Here is a 26,319-nt window from a genome sequence, read left to right as displayed (position 1 = left end):
CATCACAAATAGCTTTAAGTGACTTAGCTTGAGGAGAGAGTGAAGCTATACCGCTGGGGAACCTATCAATAAGGGGGTTCAACAAGCAGTTAAAATCTCCTCCAACCACTGCAGTGTCCGAGTTTAATTCTGAAAAGTCTAGAAAAACCTTCGTGAGGAAATCAGGGGGCTGAGCAGGGGGGAAGTAAATATTCATTATAGAAATGTTCTGCCCTTGTAAAGTACCATTAATTATAACAAAGCGACCAAATTTATCTTTCACACAATTCAAGACCTTAAGTGGTAAGTTATTTTTCACCAGAATTGCTACCCCTCTACTTCTGGATGTAAATGATGAGAAAAACACTTGACCAAACCCCCCTTGTTGTAATTTCAGGTGCTCCTTATCATCCAAATGAGTTTCTTGCAACAGGGCAATATCAATATTTTCTTTTTTCAAAAAAGATAGTACCTTCTTCCTCTTAATGGGGTTATGGCTCCCTCTAATGTTCCATGTACATACACGCAGTCCGTTACCTGCCATTGTATCTTGACCATTCAATATCCAGACTGGATCCCACTGTAAAAGTGGGGTGGTACCTTTTTCCATGTGTTGAACTCTCCTCCATCTCACTGAGCATAAACAAACGATATGAACCCTGAACTCGAACTATACTAAACCCAAAAATTAAACATGTAAAGATCCAAAAGGGGGTTTTCCCACTAGCTAACATGCAGGGGATTTCAACTCTCCAATGTAGACTCTTAAGTCTGCATCGCCGCTCCATAGCCTCATCCTTTATATGTATGGAAAATAAAATCAATAGGAGAATATTGAGGCTCTTCCACCTAAAACCAAACCTGGGCACCAATATGGATTCACACATATCTCAGCCTGAGCTATAGCGGCTATTACTTTAGCAAGAAAAATAATAAAGATACGAATATTACTGAGCCGAAGTACGTGAGGACTCACGCCACTGTTTCATGATCAGATTCAACCAAAAATAAACAAAGTTATCCAATGCTGCTGAGGTGCAGCTTAAAAGTTATTTACCCGAGAGAGTCAATAAACGCAGCAGCCTCTTCAGGTGTGTAGAGCTTTTTAGGTGATCCGTTGACCATAATCTTCAATGTGGCCGGGTACAACAGTGCGTAGTCCATCTTCATTCTCCTGAGTCGAGCCTTCGCCTCATCAAACGCTTTGCGTCTTCGTACAACCGCCGTGGAATAATCATTGAAGAATGAAACCTTAGGAATTTTACGTTGACTACCATCAGAGCCGATGTTTCTAGCCGCATCCATGACGCGCTGCTTGTCGGTGAAGTTGTGGAACTTTATAACCACCGGCCGTGGGCGCTGATTGGGACCGGGTATCGGTGCTTGAGAGCGATGGGCTCTGTCCAGCTTCACACGGCCAGCCTTAGTGTCCATTTGTAGGTAGCCAGGGATCCATTCCTCAAAGAATTTTACTTAACGTGTCCCTTCAGAATTTTCCGGGAGTCCCACAACACGAATATTGCATCTGCGTCCTCGATTATCCAAGTCGTCAATGTGCTCCGCCATTTCGCTCACCTGTTTCTCAAGTGCTTTTAGCTTAGCGTCCATAGATGTAGTTGAAGTTTCCACTGCATCAATTCTTCCTTCCGCCTCAACAACACGTTCCACAACCCTCTGTAGTTCAGCTGAATGGCCTGCTATTGCTTCCAAGACCGTTCTTATCTTAGCATCGATCACTTTAGTAATGTTATCAGTCATCTTTTGAATCACCAGGTCCATTGTGCCTGTATCCGCAATGGTGCTAGCCTCGCTAACGTTAGCTAGCTCCTCATGCACATCCACAGGGGTGGGGGTTTTGGTCGACTTCTTAGTAGTTCTGTTGGGCATGTTGTCGGAGATTTTTGCGGAAAAGTCGTCAAGACTCATTATATGGTAACTTATTTAGCCAATTCTACCACTTTTTCAAGCTAGGAGATTAATGTAAAAATATAAATTTACGAATGCCACGAGAGCTCGCTGAAACACCGTGTTCTCTCTACGGCGCCATTTTCATCCCCCGTTTATTTCATTTCTGAACAACACTTAGATTTTAGTTTTTTGATTCAGACACTTTCTTTAAAAATAAAAAAAAGCATCCAGTCCACTTCATACCATGTCTGAACTGGGTTCTGGCTGCAGTGTTCATACCATGTCTGAACTGGGTTCTGGCTGCAGTGTTCATACCATGTCTGAACCGGGTTCTGGCTGCCGTGTTGCAGCCCAGAGAAGCTCACAACAGGGTCCAGAGATGGCATCAGTGAAGCTGGAGGACTGCAGTAAAACACTGGAACTCAATGTGATTGTCAAAGAGGAGGAGGAGGAGCGAGAAATCGAGGAGGAGGAGGAAGAAGAGGATGAGGAAGATAATGACATTGACTCTGGTGAGTCCAGGTTGGCTACGCCAGCATGCTGGTTCCATCATAGTCCTTAAAGTCCAGATCTGGGTTCAAATAGGATTTAAAAACGTGTTTGTTGGAGCCTACCTGAAGTGTCAGCTAGTTAAGTGGGGTGATGGTCACTTTTGAGACTATTCCGTTTGGTTCAAATGTACCAGGCACATACTGATTTCAATCAAGCACAGACGGATTTTCAATTAGAATTGAACCCATGTCTACTATTGTCTAGTGTGGCACACACAGCATGTGTAGTCCAAAAATAACGCCTAAGCCCCTGTTTTGATGTTGTTCAAGTAGATATGGAAGAAGAGGAGGACCAGAAAGGAGGAGGTGTGGCCAACCCAGGTAATAAGTACACTAGCCAGGGTATAGACTAATATAGGTAATATATTAGAATAGAAAGAGGACTAACCCAGGTAATATATTACAATAGAAAGAGGACTAACCCAGGTAATATATTACAATAGAAAGAAAACTAACCCAGATAATATTATTACAATAGAAAGAGGACTAACCCAGGTAATATATTACAATAGAAAGAGGACTAACCCAGGTAATATATTACAATAGAAAGAGGACTAACCCAGGTAATATATTACAATAGAAAGAGGACTAACCCAGGTAATATATTAAAAGAGAACTAACCCAGGTAATATATTACAACAGAAAGAGAACTAACCCAGGTAATACATTACAATAGAAAGAGGACTAACCCAGGTAATATATTAAAAGAGAACTAACCCAGGTAATATATTACAACAGAAAGAGAACTAACCCAGGTAATACATTACAATAGAAAGAGGACTAACCCAGGTAATATATTACAATAGAAAGAAAACTAACCCAGATAATATTATTACTATTATTATTACTACTACTATTACTACTACTACTACTACTACTACTATTATTATTACTATTATTATTAATACTACTATTATTACTATTATTACTATTACTACTACTATTACTACTATTATTACTATTATTACTATTATTATTACTATTACTACTATTATTATTACTATTACTATTACTACTACTATTACTACTATTATTACTACTACTATTACTACTATTATTACTATTACTACTATTATTATTACTATTATTATTACTACTACTATTATTACTATTATTACTATTACTACTACTATTACTACTATTATTACTATTATTACTATTATTATTACTATTACTACTATTATTATTACTATTACTATTACTACTACTATTACTACTATTATTATTACTATTATTATTACTACTACTATTACTACTATTATTATTACTATTATTATTACTACTACTATTACTACTATTACTATTACTATTATTATTACTACTATTATTACTACTATTACTACTACTACTACTATTATTATTACTACTACTATTACTACTATTATTATTACTATTATTATTACTACTACTATTACTACTACTATTACTACTACTACTATTATTATTACTACTACTATTACTACTACTACTATTATTATTACTACTATTACTACTACTACTACTACTACTACTACTATTATTATTACTACTACTATTACTACTATTACTACTACTACTATTATTATTATTATTACTACTACTATTACTACTATTACTACTACTACTACTACTACTATTACTTATTACTACTACTACTATTATTACTACTACTACTATTATTACTACTACTACTACTACTACTACTACTACTATTACTACTACTACTACTATTATTACTACTACTACTACTACTACTACTACTACTACTAATAATAATATTATTAATTTTTTTACTGGTATTATTATTAGTATTATTATTATTATTATTTTATTTTTTATTACTATTATTATATTATATTATTATTATTTTTTTTTATTATTATTATTATATTATATATTATTATATATATATATTATTATATTATTATCTATTATAAAGTTTTAATGAACATTGTGTTCCAGTCTAATTGGTTTGATGTTTTACAGGGCTTGTTATTGTTAAAAGACAGGATGAGGAGGAGAGGGACAGAGAGAAGGATGAAGAGGAGGAGGAGGAAGGTGTGGATAGGACCAAGCCAGGTAATCACTGATCAGAACATGCATCCAGAGGAGGAAGTGGGGGATGGAGAGGAGGCGGAAGGTATAGATGGGACCTTGACAGGATTTATTTAAACACATGAAACTACCCATTCATATACCCATTCATATACAACAAACACATTCAACTACCCATTAATATACAATAAACACATTCAACTACCCATTCATATACACATTAATATACAATAAACCTATTAAACTACCCATTCATATACACATGAATATACAATAAACACATTCAACTACCCATTAATATACAATAAACACATTCAACTACCCATTAATATACAATAAACCTATTAAACTACCCATTCATATACACATGAATATACAATAAACACATTTAACTACCTATTCAACTACCCATTCATACACATATTAATATACAATAAACACAAACTACCCATTCATATACATATTTATATACAATAAATACATTAAACTCCACATTTAAATACATGTACATGTACATATACATTAATATGCAAAGTGCTGTACAGAAACCCAGCCTAAACCCCCAAACAGCAAGCAATACAGGTGTAGAAGCACGGTGACTAGGAAAAATTCCCTAGAAAGGCCAAAACCTAGGAAGAAACCTAGAGAGGAACCAGGCTATGAGGGGTTCTGGGGCCCCACAAGGGTGTGTTCTCAGCCTTCTCCTGTACTCCCTGTTCACCCATGACTGCGTGGCCATGCACGCCTCCAACTCAATCCTCAAGTTTGCAGACGACACTACAGTGGTAGGCTTGATTACCAACAATGACGAGACGGCCTACAGGGAGGAGGTGAGGGCCCTCGGAGTGTGGTGTCAGGAAAATAACCTCTCACTCAATGTCAACAAAACAAAGGAGATGATCGTGTACTTCAGGAAACAGCAGTGGGAGCACCCCCCTTTCCACATTGATGGGACAGCAGTGGAGAAGGTGGAAAGTTAAGTTCCTCTGCATACACATCACGGACAAACTGAAATGGTCCACCCACACAGACAGCATGGTTAAGAAGCTGAAGAAATTTGGCTTGTCACCTAAAACCCCCACAAACTTCTACAGATGCACAATCGAGAGCATCTTGTCAGGCTTTATCACCACCTGGTAGGGCAACTACACTTCCCTGAACTGTAAGGCTCTTCAGAGGGTAGTGAGGTCTGCACAACGCATCACCGGCGGCAAACTACCTGCCCTCCAGGACACCTACACCACCCGATGTCACAGGAAGGCCAAAAAGATCATCATGGACAACAACCACCTGAGCCACTGCCTGTTCACCCCGCTATCATCCAGAAGGCGAGTTCAGTACAGGTACATCAAAGCAGGGACCGAGAGGCTGAAAAACAGCTTCTATCTCAAGGCCATCAAGATTGTTAAACAGCCATCACTAACATAGAGAGGCTGCTGCCAACATACAGACTCAAATCACTGACCACTTTAATAAATGGATTTAATAATGTTATCACTAGTCACTTTAAACAATGCCACATTTATATGTTTACATATCCTACATTACTCATCTCATATGTATATACTATATTTTATACCATCTATGCCGCACGGCCATCACATCCATATATTTATAGATACATATTCCATCCCCTTACATTGTGTGTATAAGGTAGTCGTTGTGAATTTGTTAGATTACTTGTTGGTTATTACTGCACTGTCGTAACTAGAAGCACCAGCATTTTGCTACACTCGCATTGACATCTGCCAACCATGTGACAAATAAAATGTGATTTTATTTAAACACATTCAACTACCCATTAATATACACATTAATATACAATAAACCCATTAAACTACCCATTAATATACACATTAATATACAATAAACACATTAAACTACCCATTAATATACACATTAATATACAATAAACACATTAAACTACCCATTAATATACACATTAATATACAATAAACCCATTAAACTACCCATTCATATACACATTAATATACAATAAACACATTAAACTACCCATTAATATACACATTAATATACAATAAACCCATTCAACTATCCATTAATATACACATTAATATACAATAAACCCATTCAACTACCCATTAATATACAATAAACCCATTAAACTACCCATTCATATACACATTAATATACAATAAACCCATTAAACACATTAAACTACCCATTCATATACACATTAATATACATTAATATACAATAAACCCATTAAACACATTAAACTACCCATTAATATACACATTAATATACAATAAACCCATTAAACTACCCATTAATATACACATTAATATACAATAAACACATTAAACTACCCATTAATATACACATTAATATACAATAAACACATTAAACTACCCATTAATATACACATTAATATACAATAAACCCATTAAACTACCCATTCATATACACATTAATATACAATAAACACATTAAACTACCCATTAATATACACATTAATATACAATAAACCCATTCAACTACCCATTCATATACACATTAATTTACAATAAACACATTCAACTACCCATTCATATACACATTAATATACAATAAACACATTAAACTACTCAATAATATACACATTAATATACAATAAACCCATTCAACTATCCATTAATATACACATTAATATACAATAAACCCATTCAACTACCCATTAATATACAATAAACCCATTAAACTACCCATTCATATACACATTAATATACAATAAACCCATTAAACACATTAAACTACCCATTCATATACACATTAATATACATTAATATACAATAAACCCATTAAACACATTAAACTACCCATTAATATACACATTAATATACAATAAACCCATTAAACACATTAAACTACCCATTCATATACACATTAATATACATTAATATACAATAAACCCATTAAACTACCCATTCATATACACATTAATATACAATAATAAAGAATGTTTATTCTTATTGTTAAAATAATAATAATAATAAATGTTTATTTTAGTTTCTAAATGCATTCTGTCATTACTAAATCATGTGATAGTTTTTTTTTTTTTTTGTAAAAATAAATAAAAATCACACACAAACATTTAATTAATAACATATTTAATCAGTCTTCTTCCTCAAATGAAGGAGATGATGACACACTCTTTGCAAGAGGGAGGGATTCTGATTTCATTGGTCCTCAACTCGCTGTTCAGACTATTCATTCAGGATAGTTAGTTCTGAAGGATTCATTCAGGATAGAGTTGGCCTGAGGTTAGTTGGTGAAGGATTCATTCAGGATAGAGTTGGCCTGCCCGGGAGCAGGTTAGTTCTGAATGATTCATTCAGGATAGAGTTGGCCTGCCCGGGAGCAGGTTAGTTCTGAATGATTCATTCAGGATATAGTTGGCCTGAGGTTAGTTGGTGAAGGATTCATTCAGGATAGAGTTGGCCTGAGGTTAGTTCTGAAGGATTCATTCAGGATAGAGTTGGCCTGCCCGGGAGCAGGTTAGTTGGTGAAGGATTCATTCAGGATAGAGTTGGCCTGCCCGGGAGCAGGTTAGTTCTGAAGGATTCATTGCCATAGAAATGTAACTGACTAAAAGGTGAGCCACATTCTTATGACTTTTAAATAATTTTCAAACCAGCTACATGCAGCCTGGCCCAGGTCTCAGAATAAGTCGTGTAGTATTTAGTAGTATTTATTGGGATCCTCTTTCTGGGGTCCAAACAGGAAATAAAACACAGCAAATAAAATACATGATATCCATAAAATATACATAACACTACATACTCTCCTGCCTCTGCCTCACGCTTCAGAAACAGGGGATGCCTCCTGTCCTATGAGCCGTTCCGGCTTGTTCAGACCAAGGCCACTACATACTCTCCTGCCTCTGCCTCACGCTTCAGAAACAGGGGATGCCTCCTGTCCTATGAGCCGTTCCGGCTTGTTCAGGCCAAGGCCACTACATACTCTCCTGCCTCTGCCTCACGCTTCAGAAACAGGGGATGCCTCCTGTCCTATGAGCCGTTCCGGCTTGTTCAGACCAAGGCCACTACATACTCTCCTGCCTCTGCCTCACGCTTCAGAAACAGGGGATGCCTCCTGTCCTATGAGCCGTTCCGGCTTGTTCAGGCCAAGGCCACTACATACTCTCCTGCCTCTGCCTCACGCTTCAGAAACAGGGGATGCCTCCTGTCCTATGAGCCGTTCCAGCTTGTTCAGACCAAGGCTTGTGGAAGGCTACTTACCGACATACAGTGCATTCGCAAAGTATTCGGACCACTTGACTTTTCCCACATTTTGTTACACTACAGCTTTATTCTGAAATGGATTAAACAAATAAAAAATAAAAAATCCTCATCAATCTACACACAACACCCCATAAGGACGAAGCGAAAACAGGTTTTCAGAAATGTTTGCAAATGTATTAAAAATGAAAACAGAGACCCTTTGCTAGGAGACTCGAAATTGAGCTCAGGTGCATCCTGTTTCCATTGATCATCCTTGATGTTTCTACATCTTGATTGGAGTCCACCTGTGGTAAATGTAATTGATTGGACATGATTTGGAAAGGCACACACCTGTCTATATAAGGTCCCACAGTTGACAGTGCATGTCAGAGCAAAAACCAAGCCATGAGGTGGAAGGAATTGTCCTTAAAGCTCAGAGACAGGACTGTGTCACGACACAGATATGGGGAAGGGTTTCCTAGAGCCAACTGGCCAAACTGAGCAATCGGGGAGAAGGGCCTTGGTCAGGGAGGTGACCAAGAACCCGATGGTCACTCTGACAGAGCTCCAGAGTTCCTCTGTGGAGATGGGAGAACCTACCACAAGGACAACCATCTATGCAGCACTCCACCAATCAGGCCTTTATGGTGGAGTGGCCAGACAGAAGCCACTTCTCAGTAAAAGGCACATGACAGCCAAAAGGCACCTAAAGGACTCAGACCGTGAGAAACGAGATTATCTGGTCTGATGAAACTAAGATTGAAATCTTTGGCCTGAATGCCAGCGTCACGTCTGGAGGAAACCTGGCACCATCCCTATGGTGAAGCATGGTGGTGCCAGCATTATGCTGTGGGGATGTTTTTCAGCGGGAGGGACTGGGAGACTAGTCAGGATCGAGGGAAAGATGAACGGAGCAAAGTAGAGGGAGATCCTTGATGAAAACCTGCTCCAGAGTACTCAGGACCTCAGACTGGGGCGAAGGTTCGCCTTCCAACAGGACAACGACCTTAAGCACACAGCCAAGACAACACAGGAGTGGCTTCGGGACAAGTCTCTGAATGTCCTTGAGTGGCCCAGCCAGAGCCCGGACTTGAATATCCCAGTAATCGCTGATCAGAACATACATCTAAGAGGAAGAGGAAGGTGTGGGTAGGACCAACTCAGATCAGAATATACATTTAGGAGAAGTCAACTATCCTTTCTACCTTTTTAGATACCGATGCATAGTATAGCATATAAAATAGAAAACATGTGTTTAACCCCTGTAATGTTGCCATTAAAACAGGAGAGGGTGCCAGCTCTGACCCAGACAGCCTTGGGGACCCTGACCCGGAGAGACCGTACCTCTGCTCCCAGTGCGGCAAGCGGTTTACTGCAGCCAGCAGCTTGAAGATACACATGATGACCCACAGCGGAGAGAAACCCCACCATTGTTCCGTTTGCGGGAAGGCCTTCTTGCGATCCTATGACCTGAGACGACACCAGGTGGTTCACAAAGGTGAGAGAAACACCCATACCCTGATGTTAAACTATTTGATTTACTATGGTACAGGTACACTATTGTGTAACACAATAAATTTAAAGATGAGCTCCACTGTTTGCTTGTTAGCTAGCTATCCAGACAGCTTAAAAAAATAGCTGCCAACATTCCATTAAAACAATGCAGTCAATCCACAGCCATACACTTTCTGACATCAGTTGTTGATTGGACTTAGACAAGTTGTAAATGCAAGTACTGATATTGTATTGTATAAAAACACTCACTGCTTTCCAAGAGAGCACACATTGAGACATTGTGGGTTTGTTTACATATATTTTAGAGGCTAATTATACGGAAAATGTGTATAAAACCTGTATAAACTGTATTTATAATTATATGACCAATATTTTAGGTCGACTAATTATATTACCCAATTTCTGATGCATCACATGCCTTTTATTTTCCTGCGTCAGTTAAAGCAGGAAATGCATCATCTACTGCCATTCATTCCAATTAGACTGGGTTGGATTTCTCCCTGACCAAGATGGCTGCCATTTTCAGACCATTATGGAACTTTGAGGGTTCACAACACAGCCCCTCTAATAATTGAGTAGGATCTCTATGGGTGCAGGTACATGGTATTGTAGCAAATTTGGGGTGTATCTCCGACCAGTATGGTCGGTATGGTCCTGGACCAAACTGGGTCCAGGAGACTGTCAACCCAACAGTGATCTGAACCTCTTGACGAGTTTGCTAGGTGTTGGGTTAAGGTCGCTATAGTATTTTACTGTATGTACAGTATACTGTTAAGCATGCAAGTGATGCTGTTCTCTCCTCTCTGTCCTAGCAGCGTCTCTAACCCCTATAATGTTGTCATTGAAACAGGAGAGGTTGCCAGATCTGACACAGACATCTCTGAGAAGCACCACTGCTGCTCCGAGTGCGGAAAGAGGTTCCTCACAAAGACGCGGCTGAACAGACATGCGCTGATTCACAGCGGAGAGAAACCACATCAGTGCTCTGTCTGCGGGAAGTGTTTCTTACGACCCGACGACCTGAGGAGACACATGACCATCCACACCGGAGAGAAAACCAAGCACGTCTGCCATCCGTGTGGGAAGACCTTCACCTTGCTACGGCACCTCAAGATCCACCAGCGAGTCCATACAGGAGAGAAACCATACCACTGCTCCAAGTGCCCGGAGAGTTTCGCCCACCTGTTGGAGTATAGGAAGCACAGACAGACCCACCGTATCGAGAAACCATACCACTGTGATGACTGTGGCAAGATGTTCTCCCACTTCAGAACCCTCAAGGTTCATCGTCTGATCCACACAGGAGAGAACCTCCACCACTGCTCCTACTGCGGGAAGGGTTTCACGATCAGAGGGAACCTCAACACCCACCTACTGACCCACACCAAGGAGAAACCGCATCAGTGCTCCATCTGCGGACAACGCTTCGCCAGATCCCAGTGCCTGAAAAAACACAAGCTCAAGAAGTTACACATGGAAGAGGTCCTCTACCACATCTGCGACTGCGGTAAGAGCTTCACGGATGTAGAGAAGCTGCAGACGCATGCAAGGACGCACTTGAAGAACCTTGAGAAGAGGTTCTGCTGCTCGTACTGCGGTCGGACGTTCGTACGGGCTGGTGACCTTCAAAGCCACCAGAGAACACACACTGGAGAGAAACCGTACGTCTGCACTATATGCGGGACCCGTTTCGCCCAGTCTGGGAACCTGAGAGTGCACCAGATCACGCACACTAAAGAGAGGCCGTACCCTTGTACTATCTGTGATAAGGGGTTCACCACACCGGGGAGTCTGAAGGTGCACATGAGGCTCCATACAGGGGAGAAGCCGTATGTCTGTAGCCTGTGTGGGAAAGGGTTCCATGTACCCAAATTGCTGAAGAAACACCAGGAGCATCACACAAGCGAGATGACAGCCTCCTTGGACATGACATAGGAAAAGCCTACAATTTGTCTGGAGGACTTTTATTTTGGAAAACACATGTCCTCAATGAGACCAGTGGCCAGTACTTTAGTCACTGAGGCCTATCCTTTCTCAATTCATCTTTCCTCGATTATCTCGCATCCTCTCTCCTCACCTGTATTGGAGGAGAATATCTAAAGTCCCTCCCCTCAGACCTTCTCCTCCAATGAGTTTTGAGAAGAAGCTGAGGAGAGAGAATGCAAAGACTCGAGGACTGATGAATTGAGAAAAAAATCCAGGTTTCTCTGCTGCTCTCATTAACACTAGCATCGTTGGGCCTCGGGCACGTACCAGTGGAGGGTCTATATTTGAAACAGTCTATAAATCCATTTAAGGACATGGGTTTTCAAAATAAAAGTCATCTGAAATTGCGCTCCACATATGCTTTTCAATGTCTCACTAGTCATGACAGAATTTGTAGTGCTTCATTTAGTGATACAGCCTACATAAAGCTTCTCTAGGTTAACGCCATATATGAAGACAGTAATGATATATATAATGATGTGTTACATCATGTGTTGCCCTCTTTAGGTAGCCTAGTGGTGAGAGCATTGGGCCAGTAACTGAAAGGTTGCTAGATCGAATCCCTGAGCTGACAAGGTACAAATCTGTCATTCTGCCCCTGAGCAAGGCAGTTAACCCACGGTTCCCCTGAGCAAGGCAGTTAACCCACTGTTCCCCTGAGCAAGGCAGTTAACCCACTGTTCCCCTGAGCAAGGCAGTTAACCCACTGTTCCCCTGAGCAAGGCAGTTAACCCACTGTTCCCCTGAGCAAGGCAGTTAACCCACCCTCAGTGGGGTTGGGTTAAATGCGGAAGATACATTTCAGTTGAAGGCATTCAGTTGTACAACTGACTAGGTATCCCCCTTTCCATTATTGCCATTGTGGTTATTATTTGACCCTGCTGGTCATTTATGAACGATCTGGCCTTAATGGTCACATGGACTCTTAAATCTCTATCCGGCACAGCCAGAAAAGGTCTGGTCACGCCTCGGCGCCTGGTTCCTCTCTACCCGACACAGCCAGAAGAGGTCTGGCCACCCATCAGAGCCTGCTTCCTCTCTAGGTTTCTGCCTTTCTAGGGAGCTTTTCCTACTCCCTTTGATTCTGCCTCTGCATTGCTTGTTCTTTGTGGTTTTAGGCAGGGTATCTGCATTTATGGTCATGGTAGGCTATAGTATTCTATTTTAACTGCAATTGTGTTGGTGATTGTTACCAAGTGCAGCATTTATTCCAGTTGAAATAGTCAAAATACTTTACTCAACATTGGGTGCTGGAGCTTTTTGTCGTTGACCACATGTCCCCCAAAGGGTCCGAGCTCAGCCCTGGACAAGAGCACTTTGTGACACCTGCTGATGTGAAAAAGGGCTTAATAACATACACATGATTTGATGTGACACAATGTGAACATGTCAGTAAATGTTATGACAATAAACGCCAACTGTGTGATGTGTTGTTCTTTGTTTGGGGTTCTCTGAGGAGTGATTTACCAGACGCAGATTAAGCCTAGTCCTTGTCTAAAAGGCATTCTCAATGGAGAATTTATAGTGAAAAAGTGCTTTTTAGTCCAGCACTAGGCTTGATCTGTGTCTGGGAAACCGCCACCAGAGACTTTTAACATGTGGAGTGAAAAAATGCTAAAATAAAATGAATGAATACCTCTCTTGGTGGCAATTTTGGGGATTATTTCAGTTGTCCAAGATGAGGCCTATCCAGCAGTACTATTATCCTTAAAAAATAAAGACATTTCAAAATGTTGAGCTTACCAAGTAGTTTAGACACATTCATTTTCTAGAAATGTCTTAGATTAAAATAAAAAGTCAAAAAGTCTTGCCTAATTGCGCCTGTAAATCGCTCTGGATAAAAGCATCTGATAAATGTATCTCCTTTTTACACCAATACTACTGTACGCCGAATAGTATACTGCTCTACCGACTAGTAGGCCGTCATTATAAATAATAATTTGTTATTAACTGACTTGCCTAGTTAAATAAAGGTTAAATATAAATAATAATAAAAACAATCCAAACAGAGTGAAAGAAGCGCAATGACTGCGCGTACGTGATGCTCGTGAACACACCTTTTTCCTCATACAGGCGGAAGTTTACAGTTGGATTCCCCGACCCTCCTCCATGTCAAATAATTGAAGAAAACCTATCCCAGGTAATCTGTATAACGTTGAAATTTGTCCCCAACATCCTATGTCAGTGTTTAAGCTACTAGAACGACTACCAGCCAGGGAAGCGTCAGGTCGAGCTAACCAGGATGCGCCTATGGCTTCTTTTTTTTCCACGTCCTCCACCTAGTCAGTAGCCACAGAGGATGTATAATCTACAACATGTGAAGGCTATTCCCGTCTCAGTAACTAGCTAACCTTAACTAGATCAGTGACCGTCGTTGTTTTTCCTCCAATGTTCTGCAAACAGCGAACTAGCAAGCGTAGACTCATATCTGATACAATAACGACGTTAGATAGCTAGACGTCAGTGTGTTTTCTGAATAGATCGATCGATCACATATCTCCTCTTCATATTTAAGACTGTGGCACCATGTCTGATCCGGAATCCCCGGATGCTAGTGACCCGGCCCAGAGACGTCCAGAGATGACGTCAGGGAAGCTGGAAGACTGCAGTCAAACACTGGAACTCGGTGTGGCTGTCAAAGATGATGATGGTAATGACGAGGAGGAGGCTGATGAAGAGGAAGAGGATAGCGATGATGTAGACTCTGGTAAGTTCAGGTGTTGAGTCAAGTCAATATTGGGCTACAATAAACTCTACTGTGCTGTGTAGCCTCTTCATAGCCTGACTGCCAGCCTGTTTCCCCTATATTACCAACTCCTTATGGAGTGTGATTTGACAAGAGCACTACTGTCTGTTTTCAGTCAGGCTAGCCTATTCATAGTGCTGATGGTCTTTCATCAACACTACTGTCTGTTTTCAGTCAGGCTAGTTTATTCATAGTGCTGATGGTCTTTCATCAACACTACTGTCTGTTTTCAGTCAGGCTAGCTTATTCATAGTGCTGATGGTCTTTCATCAACACTACTGTCTGTTTTCAGTCAGGCTAGTTTATTCATAGTGCTGATGGTCTTTCATCAACACTACTGTCTGTTTTCAGTCAGGCTAGTTTATTCATAATGCTGATGGTCTTTCATCAACACTACTGTCTGTTTTCAGTCAGGCTAGTTTATTCATAGTGCTGATGGTCTTTCATCAACACTACTGTCTGTTTTCAGTCAGGCTAGTTTATTCATAGTGCTGATGGTCTTTCATCAACACTACTGTCTGTTTTCAGTCAGGCTAGTTTATTCATAATGCTGATGGTCTTTCATCAACACTACTGTCTGTTTTTAGTCAAGCTAGTTTATTCATAGTGCTGATGGTCTTTCATCAACACTACTGTCTGTTTTCAGTCAGGCTAGTTTATTCATAGTGCTGATGGTCTTTCATCAACACTACTGTCTGTTTTCAGTCAGGCTAGTTTATTCATAATGCTGATGGTCTTTCATCAACACTACTGTCTGTTTTCAGTCAAGCTAGTTTATTCATAGTGCTGATGGTCTTTCATCAACACTACTGTCTGTTTTCAGTCAAGCTAGTTTATTCATAGTGCTGATGGTCTTTCATCAACACTACTGTCTGTTCTGAGTCAGGCTAGCCTGGGCAACTCCAGTCCTCCAGGGCCTGATTAATGTCACAGTGTTGTCCCAGCTAACACACCTGACTCCAATAATCATCTAATCACGATCTTCAGTTAAACATGCAATTAGTTTAAATCAGGTGTGTTTGCTAGGTAGGGACGGGGGGGGGACACCAATCAGGCCCCAGAGGACTGGAATTTCCCCGACCTGGGCTAGTCTGTTCATCACTACGGTCTGTTTTCAGGCTAGTCTGTTCATCACTACTGTCTGTTTTCAGTCAGGCTAGTCTGTTCATCACTACTGTCTGTTTTCAGTCAGGCTAGTCTGTTCATCACTACTGTCTGTTTTCAGTCAGACTAGTCTATTCATCACTACTGTCTGTTTTCAGTCAGGCTAGTCTGTTCATCACTACTGTCTGTTTTCAGGCTAGTCTGTTCATCACTACTGTCTGTTTTCAGTCTAGTCTATTCATCACTACTGTCTGTTTTCAGTCAGGCTAGTCTGTTCATCACTACTGTCTGTTTTCAGTCAGGCTAGTCTATTCATCACTACTGTCTGTTTTCAGTCAGGCTAGCCTGTTCATCACTACTGTCTGTTTTCAGTCAGGCTAGTCTATTCATCACTACTGTCTGTTTTCAGGCTAGTCTGTTCATCACTACTGTCTGTTTTCAGTCAGGCTAGTCTGTTCATCACTACTGCCTGTTTTCAGGCTAGTCTGTTCATCACTACGGCCTGTTTTCAGTCAGGCTAGTCTGTTCATCACTACTGTCTGTTTTCAGTCAGGCTAGTCTGTTCATCACTACTGTCTGTTTTCAGTCAGGCTAGTCTGTTCATCACTACTGTCTGTTTTCAGGCTAGTCTGTTCATCACTACTGTCTGTTTTCAGGCTAGTCTATTCATCACTACTGTCTGTTTTCAGTCAGGCTAGCCTGTTCATCACTACTGTCTGTTTTCAGTCAGGCTAGTCTGTTCATCACTACTGTCTGTTTTCAGTCAGGCTAGTCTGTTCATCACTACTGTCTGTTTTCAGTCAGGCTAGTCTGTTCATCACTACTGTCTGTTTTCAGTCAGGCTAGTCTATTCATCACTACTGTCTGTTTTCAGTCAGACTAGTCTATTCATCACTACTGTCTGTTTTCAGTCAGACTAGTCTATTCATCACTACTGTCTGTTTTCAGTCAGGCTAGTCTGTTCATCACTACTGTCTGTTTTCAGGCTAGTCTGTTCATCACTACTGTCTGTTTTCAGTCAGGCTAGCCTGTTCATCACTACTGTCTGTTTTCAGTCAGGCTAGCCTGTTCATCACTACTGTCTGTTTTCAGTCAGGCTAGTCTGTTCATCACTACTGTCTGTTTTCAGTCAGGCTAGTCTGTTCATCACTACTGTCTGTTTTCAGTCAGGCTAGTCTGTTCATCACTACTGTCTGTTTTCAGTCAGGCTAGTCTGTTCATCACTACTGTCTGTTTTCAGTCAGGCTAGTCTGTTCATCACTACTGTCTGTTTTCAGTCAGGCTAGTCTGTTCATCACTACTGTCTGTTTTCAGTCAGGCTAGTCTGTTCATCACTACTGTCTGTTTTCAGTCAGGCTAGTCTGTTCATCACTACTGTCTGTTTTCAGGCTAGTCTGTTCATCACTACGGTCTGTTTTCAGGCTAGTCTGTTCATCACTACGGTCTGTTTTCAGGCTAGTCTGTTCATCACTACGGTCTGTTTTCAGGCTAGTCTGTTCATCACTACGGTCTGTTTTTAGTCAGGCTAGCCTGTTCATCATTACTGTCTGTTTTCAGTCAGGCTAGTCTATTCATCACTACTGTCTGTTTTCAGTCAGGCTAGTCTGTTCATCACTACTGTCTGTTTTCAGGCTAGTCTGTTCATCACTACTGTCTGTTTTCAGTCAGGCTAGTCTGTTCATCACTACTGTCTGTTTTCAGGCTAGTCTGTTCATCACTACGGTCTGTTTTCAGTCAGGCTAGTCTGTTCATCACTACTGTCTGTTTTCAGGCTAGTCTATTCATCACTACTGTCTGTTTTCAGGCTAGTCTGTTCATCACTACTGTCTGTTTTCAGTCAGGCTAGTCTATTCATCACTACTGTCTGTTTTCAGGCTAGTCTGTTCATCACTACTGTCTGTTTTCAGGCTAGTCTGTTCATCACTACTGTCTGTTTTCAGTCAGGCTAGTCTGTTCATCACTACTGTCTGTTTTCAGGCTAGTCTGTTCATCACTACTGTCTGTTTTCAGGCTAGCCTGTTCATCACTACTGTCTGTTTCCAGTCAGGCTAGCCTGTTCATCACTACTGTCTGTTTTCAGTCAGGCTAGTCTGTTCATCACTACTGTCTGTTTTCAGTCAGGCTAGTCTGTTCATCACTACTGTCTGTTTTCAGTCAGGCTAGTCTATTCATCACTACTGTCTGTTTTCAGTCAGACTAGTCTACTCATCACTACTGTCTGTTTTCAGTCAGACTAGTCTATTCATCACTACTGTCTGTTTTCAGTCAGGCTAGTCTGTTCATCACTAATGTCTGTTTTCAGGCTAGTCTGTTCATCACTACTGTCTGTTTTCAGTCAGGCTAGCCTGTTCATCACTACTGTCTGTTTTCAGTCAGGCTAGCCTGTTCATCACTACTGTCTGTTTTCAGTCAGGCTAGTCTGTTCATCACTACTGTCTGTTTTCAGTCAGGCTAGTCTGTTCATCACTACTGTCTGTTTTCAGTCAGGCTAGTCTGTTCATCACTACTGTCTGTTTTCAGTCAGGCTAGTCTGTTCATCACTACTGTCTGTTTTCAGTCAGGCTAGTCTGTTCATCACTACTGTCTGTTTTCAGTCAGGCTAGTCTGTTCATCACTACTGTCTGTTTTCAGTCAGGCTAGTCTGTTCATCACTACTGTCTGTTTTCAGGCTAGTCTGTTCATCACTACGGTCTGTTTTCAGGCTAGTCTGTTCATCACTACGGTCTGTTTTCAGGCTAGTCTGTTCATCACTACGGTCTGTTTTCAGGCTAGTCTGTTCATCACTACGGTCTGTTTTCAGGCTAGTCTGTTCATCACTACGGTCTGTTTTCAGTCAGGCTAGCCTGTTCATCACTACTGTCTGTTTTCAGTCAGGCTAGTCTATTCATCACTACTGTCTGTTTTCAGTCAGGCTAGTCTGTTCATCACTACTGTCTGTTTTCAGGCTAGTCTGTTCATCACTATTGTCTGTTTTCAGTCAGGCTAGTCTGTTCATCACTACTGTCTGTTTTCAGGCTAGTCTGTTCATCACTACGGTCTGTTTTCAGTCAATCTAGTCTGTTCATCACTACTGTCTGTTTTCAGGCTAGTCTATTCATCACTACTGTCTGTTTTCAGGCTAGTCTGTTCATCACTACTGTCTGTTTTCAGTCAGGCTAGTCTATTCATCACTACTGTCTGTTTTCAGGCTAGTCTGTTCATCACTACTGTCTGTTTTCAGTCAGGCTAGTCTGTTCATCACTACTGTCTGTTTTCAGGCTAGTCTGTTCATCACTACTGTCTGTTTTCAGGCTAGCCTGTTCATCACTACTGTCTGTTTTCAGTCAGGCTAGCCTGTTCATCACTACTGTCTGTTTTCAGTCAGGCTAGTCTGTTCATCACTACTGTCTGTTTTCAGGCTAGTCTGTTCATCACTACTGTCTGTTTTCAGGCTAGTCTGTTCATCACTACTGTCTGTTTTCAGTCAGGCTAGTCTATTCATCACTACTGTCTGTTTTCAGGCTAGTCTGTTCATCACTACTGTCTGTTTTCAGGCTAGTCTGTTCATCACTACTGTCTGTTTTCAGTCAGGCTAGTCTGTTCATCACTACTGTCTGTTTTCAGGCTAGTCTGTTCATCACTACTGTCTGTTTTCAGGCTAGCCTGTTCATCACTACTGTCTGTTTTCAGTCAGGCTAGCCTGTTCATCACTACTGTCTGTTTTCAGTCAGGCTAGTCTGTTCATCACTACTGTCTGTTTTCAGTCAGGCTAGTCTGTTCATCACTACTGTCTGTTTTCAGGCTAGTCTGTTCATCACTACTGTCTGTTTTCAGGCTAGTCTGTTCATCACTACTGTCTGTTTTCAGGCTAGTCTATTCATCACTACTGTCTGTTTTCAGTCAGGCTAGTCTGTTCATCACTACTGTCTGTTTTCAGGCTAGTCTGTTCATCACTACGGTCTGTTTTCAGTCAGGCTAGTCTGTTCATCACTACTGTCTGTTTTCAGGCTAGTCTATTCATCACTACTGTCTGTTTTCAGTCAGGCTAGTCTATTCATCACTACTGTCTGTTTTCAGGCTAGTCTATTCATCACTACTGTCTGTTTTCAGTCAGGCTAGTCTGTTCATCACTACTGTCTGTTTTCAGTCAGGCTAGTCTGTTCATCACTACTGTCTGTTTTCAGTCAGGCTAGTCTGTTCATCACTACTGTCTGTTTTCAGGCTAGTCTATTCATCACTACTGTCTGTTTTCAGTCAGGCTAGTCTATTCATCACTACTGTCTGTTTTCAGGCTAGTCTATTCATCACTACTGTCTGTTTTCAGTCAGGCTAGTCTGTTCATCACTACTGTCTGTTTTCAGGCTAGTCTGTTCATCACTACTGTCTGTTTTCAGTCAGGCTAGTCTATTCATCACTACTGTCTGTTTTCAGTCAGGCTAGTCTATTCATCACTACTGTCTGTTTTCAGGCTAGTCTATTCATCACTACTGTCTGTTTTCAGTCAGGCTAGTCTGTTCATCACTACTGTCTGTTTTCAGTCAGGCTAGTCTGTTCATCACTACTGTCTGTTTTCAGTCAGGCTAGTCTGTTCATCACTACTGTCTGTTTTCAGGCTAGTCTGTTCATCACTACTGTCTGTTTACAGTCAGGCTAGTCTGTTCATCACTACTGTCTGTTTTCAGGCTAGTCTATTCATCACTACTGTCTGTTTTCAGTCAGGCTAGTCTGTTCATCACTACTGTCTGTTTTCAGTCAGGCTAGTCTGTTCATCACTACTGTCTGTTTTCAGGCTAGTCTATTCATCACTACTGTCTGTTTTCAGTCAGGCTAGTCTGTTCATCACTACTGTCTGTTTTCAGGCTAGTCTATTCATCACTACTGTCTGTTTTCAGTCAGGCTAGTCTGTTCATCACTACTGTCTGTTTTCAGGCTAGTCTGTTCATCACTACTGTCTGTTTTCAGTCAGGCTAGTCTGTTCATCACTACTGTCTGTTTTCAGGCTAGTCTGTTCATCACTACTGTCTGTTTTCAGTCAGACTAGTCTATTCATCACTACTGTCTGTTTTCAGTCAGGCTAGTCTGTTCATCACTACTGTCTGTTTTCAGTCAGGCTAGTCTGTTCATCACTACTGTCTGTTTTCAGGCTAGTCTCTTCATCACTACTGTCTGTTTTCAGGCTAGTCTGTTCATCACTACGGTCTGTTTTCAGTACTGTATCTTGTGTTCTCCACCAGGGCGTAACGTTGTGAAAGTGGACATGGACGAGGAGGAAGGAGAAGCAGTGAAATCGGGTGAGTAGAGAGTCCTCTGGGTAGTAGTGGTACAGTAGAGTCCTCTGGGTAGTAGTGGTACAGTAGAGTCCTCTGGGTAGTAGTGGTACAGTAGAGTCCTTTGGGTAGTAGTGGTAGAGTAGAGTCCTCTGGGTAGTAGCAGGATAGTAGCTAGCTAGAATGGGTGAGGATAGAGTCCTCTGGGTAGTGGCAGGACAGTAGCTAGCTAGAATGGGGTGGGAGAGTCATCTGGGTAGTAGCAGGACAGTAGCTAGCTAGAATGGGGTGGGAGAGTCCTCTGGGTAGTAGCAGCACAGTAGCTAGCTAGAATGGGGTGGGAGAGAGTCCTCTGGGTAGTAGCAGGACAGTAGCTAGCTAGAATGGGGTGGGAGAGAGTCCTCTGGGTAGTAGCAGGACAGTAGCTAGCTAGAATGGGGTGGGAGAGAGTCCTCTGGGTAGTAGCAGGACAGTAGCTAGCTAGAATGGGGTGGGAGAGTCCTCTGGGTAGTAGCAGGACAGTAGCTAGCTGGAATGGGTGAGGATAGAGTCCTCTGTGCTCCTAACCTTCTGTACTCATTATTGTACACTCCTAGTTACCCATGTCTATATCAAACACTGATTGACAGAAATAATATACATCAGCAGACACTCAGGCCCCCGTTGCCTGGTTGCCTGTTATAGAGGTTCTGATGTATATTATCGGTTCTATTCATGTGACTCTGTATTTTAACAGGGCTTTCTATTGTTAAAAGAGTTGCGGAGGAGGAGGAGGGAGGTGGCGGAGATGAGACCAACTCAGGTTGGTTACAGGCCTCAGACCACAATAACCATTCATGGGGATGATAAAAGCTTTGGTTGTATCCACTTTGATAGTTTATAGTGTTTACGTAAGAGAACTGAATTGATCTTAAGAGATGCACACTGTCCCCTACAGTATTTAACCTGTAGTGTTGTCACGGAAACAGGAGGGGGCGCCAACTCGGACACAGACAGTTTAGACGGGGAGAAGGAACAGAGTTCGAACGCTCAGAGTGCAGTGGAGAAGCCACACCCTTGCTCCCAGTGTGGCAAGACCTTCATCACCGTGGGGAGCCTGAAGAGGCACACACAGACTCACAGCGGAGAGAAACCCCATCAGTGCTCCGTCTGCGGGAAATGTTTCTCACGCTCAGACGACATGAAGAGACACCTCACCATCCACACAGGTTATTGTGAACAATTATTATTTTTCAGTATTTGGCATAAACTATTACAAGATAGAATATAGCTGTAAGCAGCCATGGTGGTGCTCAAGCCTTATTGCACCACAGCGCCAAATTCAGTACACCAAACCATGCCTGCCAATTATCACAACTCAACATCCACCAGACCATGCCTGCCAATTATCACAACTCAACATCCACCAGACCAGACCATGCCTGCCAATTATCACAACTCAACATCCACCAGACCATGCCTGCCATAAAATCACAACATCCACCAGACCATGCCTACCATAACATCACAACATCCACCAGACCAGACCATGCCTGCCATAACATCACAACTCAACATCCACCAGACCACACCATGCCTGCCAATTATCACAACTCTAGCAATGGGAAATATCACTTAAATGTATTATTTTTAGATTACAAAATGTTGGAATCGATATACAGTGGGGCAAAAAAGTATTTAGTCAGCCACCAATTGTGCAAGTTCTCCCACTTAAAAAGATGAGAGGCCTGTAATTTTCATCAGACGAAATGAGAAAAAAAATCCAGAAAATCACATTGTAGGATTTTTTTATGAATTTATTTGCAAATTATGGTGGAAAATAAGTATTTGGTCACCTACAAACAAGCAAGATTTCTGGCTTAGATGACAAAATGTTGGAATCGATATATATGGATGCTCTTGATCGACTATCAGTACCTCTAACTCATCCCTAGGAGAGAGGGTGAACCGCGTCTGTCACCAGTGTGGGAAGACTTTCACCAGTCTGGGAGGGCTGAAGAAACACCAGATGACCCACACAGGTGTAGTGGCTCCTTCTTCCAGGTGTATAGAGGATGATGTTTGTTGATGATCAGGGCGCGGCAGCGTAGCCTAGTGGTTAGGGCGTTGGGCCAGTAACCCGAAATGGTTGCTGGATGGAATCCCCCGAGCTGACAAGGTCAAAATCTGTCCTTCTGCCTCTGAAAAAGGCAGTTAACCCACTGTTCCCCGGTAGGCCGTTATTGTAAATAAGAATTTGTTCTTAATTGACTTGCCAAATGAAATAAAAATACATGATGTTAATGATATGATGTAATGTATTATAACAGATGTTGATATTATAATTGCCTACAAATGTTACCAGTGTCTCAAAACTCTCTTTGATTGGGCCTCAATGTGTTTTCTTAAAATCTGTAATTTGTGACATTGAAACGTTTCTGTCCGTCTATTTATCAGGAGAGAAGCCGTTCCAGTGTTCCGAGTGTGGGAAAGGTTTCACTGCGCAGGGTAACCTCAAGATCCACCAGCGCATCCACACAGGTCGGTTATATTATACAATATGCCTTTTTACCTCTCAGGTTTATATCTCTCAGAAAGACACTCAACGTTTTGTATCGGCTTTTAAATGAAAATGTATTTATGCTCATCTTGTTTATGTCTCCCATATCATTGGTATTTATGCTCATCTTGTTTATGTCTTCCATGTCATTGGTATTTATGTTAATCTTGTTTCTGTCTCCCATATCATTGGTATGTGTTCTGTGTAGAGTTCTCATTCTCAGCCCGACGGTTTCAGGCTTGCCATGCTGTGTTAAAGGGGGGGGGGGGGGGGACTATGGAAGTCTGCCCACCTTTTCAGCCCACTATGTTTCTCTCTCAGCCGCAGTAGCAGCCAGGATTCCAGTATTGGCTGGGCCAGAGACATTTGTGGCCATGATGCAACATTTAGGAAAAAGTCAAGGGGGTTGTGAATTCTTTCTGATGTACAGACAGCGATTTAAGTTGAATAAAATCTCATTGACTGATTATCAGACAAGACGCAGACTTTTGGTTGGGAGGAGGACAGGCTGCCACGCCAGAGAAGAGCAGAATCCACTTGTTAGTCTACATAACACGCTGGCAAAATGCTCTGATCACTTAATATATGAGCAAACTGGAATCAAGTTACTCACTTAGCTAACATTTCCCCGGCCTAATTGTTGTCCAATATCCAAACGAAGATTCAGCGAATTAAAGAAATAAATAATAATCTGCCATTTTAGTTAATTGATTTATCAAGACGAGTCACCCACACTTTTCTTAAAGCACTGTGGTGGCGCTGTCCCAATCAAGTCAGTGCTGAAATGATCATTTAGGTGACCACACACACGACTATTGCTTTAAATTAGTATAACGGTTGGATATGAGCAAGTATTTGATACATGCCTTCAATTGCATTAGCTTATTTTATTGTAATTTTTTTTTAACATTAAGTTGATTATAACTAAGCGCAGAGAGAAACTCCCCTATCTGTTTCTTCGTCCCCTCACTGCCGCCTGCTTCTGCAACGTTGTTCTCAACACCAGTTTAAATCAATATAAACTTTATTAAAAAAATGAAGTTATTCTATTCACAGGGGAGAAACCGTACCAGTGCTCCCAGTGTCAGAAAAGCTTCTCCCGGCTGGCCCACTATAAAGACCACCAGCAGACTCACCGGGAGGAGAAACCGTACCACTGCAATGACTGTGGGAAAAGCTTCTCCTACTTCAAGGTTCGTTGTTGTTTTATGGTCTTAATTGATCTATTTACTCCTCGTCTGCTGTTTTGTTTTTATCTTTCTCACGGTTTATTGATTTTATGTATGGGAAGCACTTTGCACTGCATTTTGTTGTAAGTAATGATCTAAATAAAGTTTGTTTTGATACAAGTCGCTCAAGTGCCACCAGATGATCCACAAAGGGGAGAACCTCCACCACTGCTCCGTATGCGGTAAAGGGTTCGCCATCCGCGGCAACCTGAAGACCCATCTGCAGACACACACCAAGGAGAAACCACACCAATGCTCAGAGTGCGGGAAACGGTTCTCCCGAGCCCACGACCTGAAGAAACACAAGCTGCTCCACACGGGGCAGAAGACCTACCACATTTGCCAGTGTGGCAAGGTGCGTGCCAATTAAAGTTACCTTATGTAGCTTTGTGTACAAACCAATAGTTTTCAGATAGAAATGCGAGTTATAGATTTTCCATTCTCTTTGAAAGCAAGTCTTATAAGCTGTAGATCCATTTATATGTGCGATATTTCTCTGCTTCCCCTCTTTTCATTTTTGTGTTTTTTTGTTTTTCTGTCCCCAATCGAAGAGCTTCACGGAGCTGGGGAACCTGCGGACCCACCAGAGAACCCACACCGGAGAGAAACCATTCTGCTGTTCATTCTGCGGCCGAACCTTCTTGCGTGCTGGAGACCTGAAGAGCCACCAGCGGACACACACCGGAGAGAAACCATTCATCTGCGCCATATGTGGGACCAGTTTCGCCCAATCTGGCAACCTGAAAGTGCATCAGATCACACACACTAAAGAGAGGCCGTACCCTTGTACTGTCTGTGATAAGGGGTTCACCACACCGGGGAGTCTGAAGCTACACATGAGGACACACACAGGGGAGCGGCCTTTCCTGTGTAGCGCATGTGGGAAAGGGTTCACGGCGTCAGGGCAGCTGAAGAGGCACCAAGAGTGTCACATGAGAGACACTGTCCAATCATCTCCTAGTGAAGACACGGGGGTGGCGGTGGCTTCAAAATAAAAGTCCTCTTTAAGCGGACTACGAAATAAGAGTACTGGAAACGTGCCAATGTGTGTCTGAACTGTGATCATGATGGGAGGTTTTACTGCCATTCACTATGGGCTCTGGTCAAATGAGACACCATTCACTATGGGCTCTGGTCAAACGAGACACCATTCACACTGGGCTCTGGTCAAACGAGACACCATTCACACTGGGCTCTGGTCAAACGAGACACCATTCACACTGGGCTCTGGTCAAACGAGACACCATTCACACTGGGCT

At 41.7% G+C, this 26,319-nt stretch overlaps 2 protein-coding genes and 1 long non-coding RNA gene across 4 annotated transcripts; 2 read left to right on the top strand and 1 right to left on the bottom strand.

Moving 5' to 3' along the window:
- Nucleotides 1-1,466: 1,466 nt before the first annotated feature.
- LOC110517333 (zinc finger protein 883) lies at nucleotides 1,467-12,814 on the top strand. The gene is made up of 5 exons (XM_036948545.1): nucleotides 1,467-2,399; nucleotides 2,712-2,759; nucleotides 4,404-4,496; nucleotides 9,981-10,193; nucleotides 11,061-12,814. Exons 1-5 carry the CDS (start codon nucleotides 2,132-2,134, stop codon nucleotides 12,143-12,145), a joined length of 1,707 nt encoding a protein of 568 aa, XP_036804440.1. The 5' UTR covers nucleotides 1,467-2,131; the 3' UTR covers nucleotides 12,146-12,814.
- On the bottom strand, nucleotides 11,552-14,712 carry LOC118940181. Its single transcript, XR_005036730.1, has 3 exons — nucleotides 14,254-14,712; nucleotides 13,833-13,902; nucleotides 11,552-11,653 (listed from the first exon to the last, which is right to left on the bottom strand). It is a non-coding gene; the product is annotated as an uncharacterized LOC118940181 (long non-coding RNA).
- Nucleotides 14,190-26,271, top strand: LOC110515431 (zinc finger protein 883). 2 transcript variants are annotated; one of them, XM_036948547.1, is made up of 10 exons: nucleotides 14,191-14,336; nucleotides 14,712-14,903; nucleotides 21,260-21,316; nucleotides 22,029-22,094; nucleotides 22,261-22,500; nucleotides 23,227-23,313; nucleotides 23,729-23,812; nucleotides 24,888-25,024; nucleotides 25,182-25,415; nucleotides 25,612-26,269. In XM_036948547.1, exons 2-10 carry the CDS (start codon nucleotides 14,723-14,725, stop codon nucleotides 26,053-26,055), a joined length of 1,530 nt encoding a protein of 509 aa, XP_036804442.1. In that variant the 5' UTR covers nucleotides 14,191-14,336; nucleotides 14,712-14,722; the 3' UTR covers nucleotides 26,056-26,269. The 2 variants fall into 2 exon arrangements, with proteins under 2 accessions (XP_036804443.1, XP_036804442.1); XM_036948548.1 differs by lacking the exon at nucleotides 23,227-23,313 and having other exon boundaries at nucleotides 14,190-14,336; nucleotides 25,612-26,271.
- The last annotated feature ends 48 nt before the right edge of the window (nucleotides 26,272-26,319 follow it).

This window comes from Oncorhynchus mykiss, chromosome 17 (assembly GCF_013265735.2).
Source record: "Oncorhynchus mykiss isolate Arlee chromosome 17, USDA_OmykA_1.1, whole genome shotgun sequence".
Classification (NCBI taxonomy): domain Eukaryota; kingdom Metazoa; phylum Chordata; class Actinopteri; order Salmoniformes; family Salmonidae; genus Oncorhynchus; species Oncorhynchus mykiss.
Note: the sequence above shows the minus strand (reverse complement) of the source record. Positions and strands in the feature narration are given on the sequence as shown.

Excerpts from the sequence above, each read along its gene's own strand:
- LOC110517333 (XM_036948545.1), top strand. The coding sequence starts at position 2,132 with ATGTCTGAACTGGGTTCTGGCTGCAGTGTTCATACCATGTCTGAACTG. Across the intron at positions 2,760-4,403 it reads AGGAGGTGTGGCCAACCCAG|GGCTTGTTATTGTTAAAAGA; the intron begins GTAATAAGTACA and ends GATGTTTTACAG. Across the intron at positions 10,194-11,060 it reads ACACCAGGTGGTTCACAAAG|GAGAGGTTGCCAGATCTGAC; the intron begins GTGAGAGAAACA and ends TCATTGAAACAG.
- LOC110515431 (XM_036948547.1), top strand. The coding sequence starts at position 14,723 with ATGTCTGATCCGGAATCCCCGGATGCTAGTGACCCGGCCCAGAGACGT. Across the intron at positions 22,095-22,260 it reads CGGAGATGAGACCAACTCAG|GAGGGGGCGCCAACTCGGAC; the intron begins GTTGGTTACAGG and ends TCACGGAAACAG. Across the intron at positions 23,314-23,728 it reads ACACCAGATGACCCACACAG|GAGAGAAGCCGTTCCAGTGT; the intron begins GTGTAGTGGCTC and ends TCTATTTATCAG.